General features: G+C 47.6%; 1 protein-coding gene across 3 annotated transcripts in view; it reads left to right on the top strand.

Moving 5' to 3' along the window:
* Window positions 1-369: 369 nt before the first annotated feature.
* Window positions 370-8,668, top strand: part of EPHA4 (EPH receptor A4) — a 105,180-nt gene continuing 96,881 nt past the window's right edge. For all 3 annotated transcript variants that reach the window (XM_054639255.2, XM_077183844.1, XM_077183843.1), the window contains exons 1-3: window positions 370-526; window positions 1,463-1,530; window positions 5,849-6,512. In XM_054639255.2, the coding sequence (XP_054495230.1) occupies window positions 436-526; window positions 1,463-1,530; window positions 5,849-6,512 (823 nt within the window). In that variant the 5' untranslated portion in view covers window positions 370-435. The remainder of the gene's footprint in view (window positions 527-1,462; window positions 1,531-5,848; window positions 6,513-8,668) is intronic.

Below are 8,668 nucleotides of genomic sequence, written 5' to 3'. Positions count from 1 at the left end.
GGACGCTCCCGGGACACTCCCGGGACGCGGGGCAGCCGCGGGCTCGGCGCGGGGCAGGTCCGTGTGCGCGCCGCGGCCGCGGCTCCTCCGCCGCTCTGCCTCTCCTAACTTTGTCTTTTCGTCTTTTCCATCATCTTTCGGAGTTCGGACACTGTTAAGGTCGCAGAGCCCCGCGGAGCGCTCACCGGCCGCTGCCGCCGGCCGCCCGGGGCAGCGCTCCCCTCACGGCCCGGCCGGAGCGCCCCGCAGAGCCCGGCCCGGCTCCCCGCGGGGCGGGACGGGGCGGGGTGCGCGGCGCGGAGCGGGCGGCGATTGGCGGCGGCGCCTGACGGACGGGCCGGCCCCGCCCCCTTGGCAATGTCTAGCGCGCGCCGCGCGCCCCATGTAGGCAGTTATTCCGCTGGGATAGCGCGGCCGGAGCGCGGCGGCGGCGGCATGGCCGGGGTCCCGATCTGCGCACTCCTCCCGCTCCTCGTCGGCGTCTGCGGCGCCGTCACCGGCTCTCGGGTCTATCCCGCCAACGAAGGTGAGCCTTGCCGGCGGCCGGGCTGCGCGTTCTCCCGGCGGGGCGCCGGGGCGAAGTTCGATGTCCCCGGGCAGGCAGCGGTGCTGTCCCGTCCCCTCCCCGCCCCGCCGCTCCTCTCGCCGCCGGGACGGCGCCTGCCCCGCGCTGCTCCGGCCGCTCGCTGCCCGTCTGGCGGGCGCGGACCTGTCCGAGCGGCGCTGCCGGGGCTGCCCGCGGTGCCGGCACAGGTGTCGCGGGGCGGAGCGGAGCGGAGCGGCCGCCGCCTGCCCCGCGCGTCCCCCAGCGCTGCCGCTGCCCCGGCCGGGCCGGGCCGCCGAGGCTCAGCGCTCCCGCCAGCCGCGCTGGGGCGGCCCCGGATCGGAGGGCGGCTCATGGAACCGGTTCTGCCGGGAGCGCTCGGCGGCTCCGCGCCGTTCCCCGGGGCCCCGGTTCAGCCCGTTCTGCGGGACGGTCCGGCGGCGGCTCCGCGGGACAAACCCGCGGCCGTCCCGCGCTGTGGGCGTGCGGCGCCGGTCCCTCGGGAGCCCCTGCCCGGTCTCTCGGTGCCCAGCCGCGCTCCCGGGTGTCTCGGGATGTACCCGCTTTGAGCCCATCGCTGGCTGCGGGCGCGCTGTCCCGGGCGGCGGGAGGTGCGGTGCCCGGCGGCGGGGAGCGCTCCGAGAGGCGCTCCGGTGTCTCCCGCAGGTGTGCCGGGACTCCGCCGCTCCCCTCCGCGCCCCTGAGCGGCTCCAGGGCGCCGGGAAACCAACATGCTATTCCTCTGTGAGAGTTTCGAAGTGTTTTTGATATTGACGCGTTCGGAAATAACATTTCGTTTCAAGTGGAAGGTGGATGCGATGTGCTCCGCACATATGGAAACGTTCAGGTAAACCATTTATTTTAGTATTGCCTTTTGGCAGCTGGAATTTAATCTCTTTTATTTATACCTTTCTGCAGTTACCTTGCTGGATTCCAGATCAGTTCAGGGAGAACTGGGGTGGATAGCAAGTCCCCTGGAAGGAGGGGTAAGTTTTAAACCGCTATCTGATCAAAAGGGTAAAGGGGGTGATTAGTAACTTTCAGAGAGTCCTAATGGCTCGATTATTGTTGATTGTGGTGAGGAGGTCAGATTTCTTCCCTGGCTTACCAAGTGAATTACTCTTTGTTGGAGAAACTCTATACTCCCTTTGGATAGTTCTGTCATGGAATAAGTGGAAACCAAAAGGGCAGAAAAGAGGTTTCAGAATTAAGAGATTGGTTGAGGCATGGGCTTAGATGCCTATTTAAAACTGAAATACCAACAAGAAATGTGATCTGCCGACTGAATTGGCATTCTTGACTGCTATTATTTTATCTGTGGACTGTCTCGGCTGGGAGATGTTCAGGGCAATTGCTGTTCTATTTCTGGATGAAGGAGTAGGGATCAATATACACAACAGACCTTTTGTTGTGATGGGACAGTTGTCCTGTTTCAGGGTGTAAACATCGTGTGTTTTGGTTTCTGAACAGATAAATTGCAGCACCCAGTGCTTGACTGTGATTCCTTGGAGTTTCTTTTTATGTACTTTTACAATTATCTTATTGAAGAGAAGGCTGCTCGATTGCACTGCCCAGTGCTGATGTGATGACATTAAGAGGTTCATTGCTTGGCTTAGAGTCCCTTTGCTAAGAGAGCTTTAATTTTTGGTTTAGCTTTATATTATTAGATGCTCCTTGCTGCTCCCTCATCTGTGCCCTGACCTACAGGGTGCCCAGTGCCTCTCTGGGAAACTCCTTCGAATGTTGGACTCTGGAATTGCTGGGATCTGGAGGAGACTGTACTTCATGGGACTTGCTTTTAATAAGCAATTAGAAAGGCTTTTTCCTTCTTCATATGAACAATTTAAGCAAAAATGCCAGCAATGTGCACTAAACACTAATGTAAAAAAAAAAAATCCCAAATCCTTTTAATATTAAAGGAGTAAAAGCAGCTTGGAATCCTTAAGCAGAAGTAACAAAGTCAAAATGCTTGAAAAAGGAAAATGCTGAAAGATCAGGACCTGTGCACAACAAAGCACTGGATTCTTCAGCAACCTACAAATTTACTTTTTTTTTTTTTTGTGTGTGCGTTCCCGCTCGTAATTAGAAGAAGCAGAGCTAAGGAAACAGCAGTGAGCGGAAGGAATCCGAGGCTGCGTTGGCTGCTGATGCATTATGCATAAGCTCTGAATAACCATAACACGGGAGAATGGGGGATTGTTTTGCTCCCCCATTGTCGTTCTGGGTGAACTTGACTACAGTCGTGGCTTGTGCTGCGCCTGAGCACGCTGTGCTGTCCCCGAAACTCGCTTTTTCAGAGAGTGGGGATGTGATTGGCAGGCCTCTGGCAGCGCCCACGGTGCACATTCAGCGCTGATTGCAGGCAATTGCCCTCATCTTTTGACAGCGTGGAAAGGTACAGCTCTATCTCGGGCAGGGCCGGGCTTCCCTGTTCATCCCACACCCTGGAAGTGTCGCTTAACGAGACGGGGTCTTTGGACGCCTCTCCAAGGGATATCTACGCTGTGTGTTCAAACAGAACCTAAAATACAAGTTTTAATAAGTCAGCAGTGGAATCAATGGTCAGAGGACAGCTGTGTATTATTAATGGCTGTTGGATTCCCCCTTTCTCCACATGCTTTTTCTGAAAGCGCCATGCAAGCTTGAGAAGGAAAAATGTGTGCTCTTATTGTGGACGTGACTCGTTTCACTAAACCTACATATGTGTGTTCTATTTTTAAGCCTGTAGTGAAAAATTTAAGAGTACATGGTCTGTTTCTGAGATATAGTGCTTGGAAAGCATTTACTTTACTTCATATGCTGCAGATTTATTTCAAGCAGCAGAAACAAACTCCTTTTTCTTCCTGGGAAGAATTTGTCTTTCAGCGTTTTTCTTTACCTGTGTATACTTTATTTTCTATTAAAAAAAAGTATTTTTCTAGATCTGAACCACACTGTTCCTGGGTTGTGTGGACAAGAAGGGCTGGAGATAAAGATTTAGTCATTTAGCTAGCTATATAGTAGCTATATAGTAGCCCTGGAGGAATTATTGAATTGCATTATAAATGTAATTAATGATTTACTCCTGCAATTCACAGTTGAAAAGCAGGTTTTGTGCCCAGAAAGTTTTAATCTGCATCATTAAACTGTGGGAAGAGCTGAATTATAAAATTTAATTTCAGCTTGAAAGCAAAAAGTTACAGCTTTGACCACATACTTAGAGTCACAAGTAATTTACATTTTGGGCTGGACATTTTGGGCTGTCGTTATTTTCAGCTCTGCCAGAAAGATGCACTTGGGTTTGTTTCGTATTTGTGTAAATGGAATGAGAAGCCCAGCCCTGTACATTTGTGTGTTGGTCAGCAGATGGGTGTGTTGAGAACAGGATCCAAAAACTTGCTGCATTCAGTTGCTGTGTCTGTGACCTCAGCGGTCTCACCATTGAATCCTCCAGCAGCATCCTCCATTGTGTTAATGCACTAAAGGAAATCCCATCAACAAGTATTATTTCCCTCTGCTTCTTCCTTTTTCTTGTACCACACACAATATTGGTAGCATAGGCAATCTGAAGATAAGCAGGATGGAAAGTGATGGATCATAAAGACAACATTGTAACAGTGCACTAGCTCTGTGGTGCTCTAAATTAAACAAGTCTGTCTTCTTACTAACAACATGTTACACTTTACATTGATAGATGGGTTTTTAAGATTTATTTCTTCCTTTTCTCTGGAAAGGAGTGACATGCTGAGTATTGATTTCCCCCCTCCTTCATTTTAATTTGCAGTTATCTCTAGGCAGCAAATAAAATATTATTCTTTCTGCTCCTAGTGACTCATGGTGCTAACTGCTGTCATTCTATAAACGGATTCAGCTAAGCTGGAAGCTTTTTAAGTAAAAATCACTTGCATAAGAGCAATCCTTGTGAGAAGAATGCAGGATATTATACAAGAAGCCCCTTCATCTTAAGAAGGCCTCTGTTTATCAAAGCTATGGCTTCAGTAGTTTTGAAAAGCACTTCTGAGAAGTCTCTTTAAAGTTATTACTGTTTTCTAAGGATAATTTTATATGCTTCATTGTATTGCTTGCAAACCTAGTCAGCATATCATTATCTAATATTGTTATAGGGAAGGATAAATTGAATGATGTGAATTGAAGTGCTATGGTTCTGGTTTTATTTCCTGGAGAGATTTCTTTTCCTAATGCCTCTACTTTCCTTTCTCTCCCTGCCAGTAGAGCACTCTGATAAAGTTTCTTCTGTCTATGATAATACTTTGACCATTTTTTTTCAGAACTGTTGAGTATGTGCTTTCCTTCTCTGAATTCATTATGCTAAACTGTTGTATCTCCTCCTTCCAAACCCACTTTGGATTACACATATTGTTGTTGTTTCATAATCATGTTGCCTGGTTGGCACTTCTGAAGATGCCTCAACTTGATCTGAGGGGTGTAACAATTCTGAAGAATGCTGCTATCCTGATCTTTCAGCAATTTCCCTCTCTGCTAAATCTTTGGGGATTTTGATAGTATGAATTTAGCTGTTCCCTGACATTTCCTCCAGAAAAAATGTGTAGAGTTTCTTCTTTTTTTACCTTCCTACTGGTAAGAAACTCTGTTTGGATAACGAAGTTATGGTGATGTTGCTGGTGGACTGATGATATTGTCTTTTTAACTGTTTTTCCTTTCTAAGAGCTACCCAAGTTCTTTGTAGACAGCTATTTCTGCCCAGCTCCAAAGCAGAATTTACTGAGTCTGTCTGGGACATTGGTAGCCCAGGAAAGTAGTTGGCAGCTTAGAGAAAGAATAAGAGAGTGGCTTGTGAGTTTTGAAAATAAGTGGTAGTGATGCCTGAAATGTGGATGTCACCCTCTCTGTGTGACTAAGTTGCACTGTATCACCTGCTGGATATTTCCAGGTGTGAGGCAGGGTCCATGAGATATCTGCTGCAGAGAAAACACTGCAGGGCAGTGCTGCTCTGTGGGTCTGTGAAGTTCTGTGTGTAGCCCTGCTCCAGGCAGTGTTCTGTAGACTGAACTGTATTGAAATAAACCTCGTCAGTCGAGCTAGCGTTCTTGGATAGGTTCAGAGGGCCCTTAAAGCACATGCTTGCTCCTCGAGGCATGAGGGATTTGGAATTTGTTTCTTCTGAACAGATGCTTCCTTTAATGTCCAAGCAGTTGAAGTCCTGGCTATGGCTTGGTCTGCTGAGCTGTTTTTTGGTCTGTTTGTTTGTTTCCCCGTAATGGAACGAGTGCCTATTTTTTGTTGTGAAGCTCTGTTGTTCCTTTTAACACTGATGTGTTTTTCTCCCCCTTTTCCTCCCTGCAGTGGGAGGAAGTGAGCATCATGGATGAGAAGAACACTCCTATCCGAACCTACCAAGTCTGCAACGTGATGGAGCCCAGTCAGAATAATTGGTTACGAACTGATTGGATTCCCCGAGAGGGGGCTCAGAGGGTTTATATTGAAATCAAGTTCACGCTCAGAGACTGCAACAGCCTGCCAGGTGTCATGGGAACTTGCAAGGAGACTTTCAACCTTTATTACTACGAATCGAACAACGACAAAGAGCGTTTTATTCGCGAGAGCCAGTTTGCCAAGATCGACACCATTGCTGCTGATGAGAGCTTCACCCAGGTGGACATTGGTGACAGGATCATGAAGCTGAATACAGAGATCAGGGACGTGGGACCACTCAGCAAGAAGGGGTTTTATTTGGCTTTCCAGGACGTCGGTGCCTGCATTGCTTTGGTCTCTGTCCGCGTGTTCTACAAGAAGTGCCCACTGACGGTTCGGAACCTGGCGCAGTTTCCAGACACCATTACTGGGGCTGACACCTCCTCTCTGGTGGAGGTTCGTGGCTCCTGTGTCAACAACTCGGAAGAGAAGGATGTGCCAAAAATGTACTGTGGGGCAGATGGCGAATGGCTGGTGCCCATTGGCAACTGCTTGTGCAATGCTGGCTATGAGGAGCGCAATGGAGAATGCCAAGGTAGGATGAGCCATATTGTACTGTTCATTAGGACATAGTGGAATGCATAATTCAATCAGAGATGAGAGTAAATGGACTAAAGCCAGCAATTAGCAGCCCTCTGGGATGTGGTGGGACAGAGGGGTTTAATGAAGAAGTCCAACAGCTCCAGGTGGCAAGGCTAAGAATTATATAATGCAAAACAAATTATACTGCTGTAATAGGCAGAAGGTGAAACACATTTTCTAGCAGACGCCTAAATTTGATTTGGCTCGAGATAGTCACCAAAATGTGGATGACTGCAAAGCAGTGCAGTTGAGCTACCATTGTTTGAAGAGAGAAATCTTTCAAGGGAACTCTGTTAAACACGGGAAATTCTGGCAAAGTTGACTTTGGATAATGCAGTAGGTTAAGAACCAGTCTGGGAGGCAGCACAGGAGTTTTAGCTGGATTACTTTCCCACTTTAGGAAGTGGAAATCTTTGGTGTTTTACTTGTCGCAAATTTTTAGCACTAAATACCCTTTGATATTTGACACTGCTGCCTTTGTTAAATATTTTCATTTCTCAGAGAGTTTCTATTGTCAGTTAAATAATAGAGGTGCTAGGATACTCTTAGAAATGCTAGAAGTCTCCACCCCACCCTCCCACACACACACACTATCCTGTGTGCTGCAGAATTAGGGATTAAAGTTTGTATAAAAGAGAGATTCGCCTAAAAGAAAAACCTTCAATACCGATATTCTCTTCGCCTTCCTTTTCTGGATAAAGAAGCTGTAGAAAGTTAGGGAAGGAGAGAAGACAGTTTATAAATAAAATATCTTTAGCCTCTGCTTTGAAAGTCTTGCTCATGTAAGCATAAATTAAGATCAAACTTAAATGGTTTTTTGCACAGGTCAGTGAGCTTAATTTTGCTGGGTGCTGAATTGAAGGTGCTTAGCTCCTTCAGGGATTTGGAGCCATGTTTTAGAAAATGTTCTTTGGAGTCAGTTGCCTCATCTTCTTGGTATTTTTTACTAGAGCATTTTTATCATCTTGAGACTGAGAACAAGTTAGCAAAGCAAGTAATGGCTGCTTTTGTGATGGATTCCTGAGAGAATGGTGTCTTTTGAATGTCCTACTTGATTTCTTTTAAATGGTAATTTACAGTCAATATGAAGTTCGTTATTATGCCTTGAAATTATATTTTGGTAGGAAAGAACTGCTATGTGTGACCTTCAGCTTTAATTTCCCGAGTTTTTGCTCTATGAGAGAAGCCTAATGTGGCATAGTGGCAACAAAACTGCCATGGGCTGAAATTACAGAGGACTGAAAGATGAGCTGCACAATGACAGGCCATCCTGTCTGGGGTAAAATGCTGTTTTTTCTTGTTGGTTTTTCCATCCTGTGAGATGGAAACTCAAAAGCCTGTTTGTCACCAAGTGTGTGAACCTGTGGTGCTGCTGGGGGAGCCGCTGGTGGCTGGGGAGATGCTGTTAATCTCTCACAGCTCAATAGCTTCTGAGCAAAGCTTCCTGACACCTCACCAGCCTGGGCTGTGAGAGGAGGAGGTGAAGTGGGGAAGCATTTATTGGTTTATTGCATGGAGATGATTCCACCTTCTCCCACAGCCTATTAGGTCAGTACTGGGTCGTTCTGACTGACACAGATCATCCATTTCTCATTGTCAGTGGCCCAGATGTGGCAAGCTAATTGTCTAACAAATCTTGTGTTGTTTGGGGGAAATCTCTTGAGGTTTTGCTGATGGGCAGTGGTTATAGTGGCATGCTTTTTAGGTTCATTTTTGTAGTGTTGAAGCAGACCTTGGGGATGACTGCCAGCTTACCTAAAGGCTCTCAGCTGCATCTGGGGACGTTTGGGCTCAGGAAACCCAATTCTCCATTTCCCAATTAAAAAGGAGCTCAGGTGATGCCATATTGACAAAGGTGTTAGAAATGTTCTGTCTCTTGGGCTCTCCAGAGTGAAGTTGGCCTGTGCTCATCATTTTCAGAGCGTTCGAGCCAGCACATAATTGAAAGTGCTAAACTCATTTCATCAGCTGTTACTTGTGGTTTCCTTTTCTCACACTTGCCATTCTCCAGCCAGAACAGTTAACTGGGAAGCTCCTCCTGATGAATTCATGAAGCTCACCAGAACTGTGCAGCTTCTCTCCAGTTTCCAGTGAGGCTGTTAAAGCAGT

Source organism: Agelaius phoeniceus, chromosome 10 (genome assembly GCF_051311805.1).
Source record: "Agelaius phoeniceus isolate bAgePho1 chromosome 10, bAgePho1.hap1, whole genome shotgun sequence".
Taxonomy (NCBI): Eukaryota; Metazoa; Chordata; class Aves; order Passeriformes; family Icteridae; genus Agelaius; species Agelaius phoeniceus.
The sequence above is the reverse complement of the archived record's forward strand: the minus strand, read 5'-3'. Positions and strand labels throughout refer to the sequence as shown.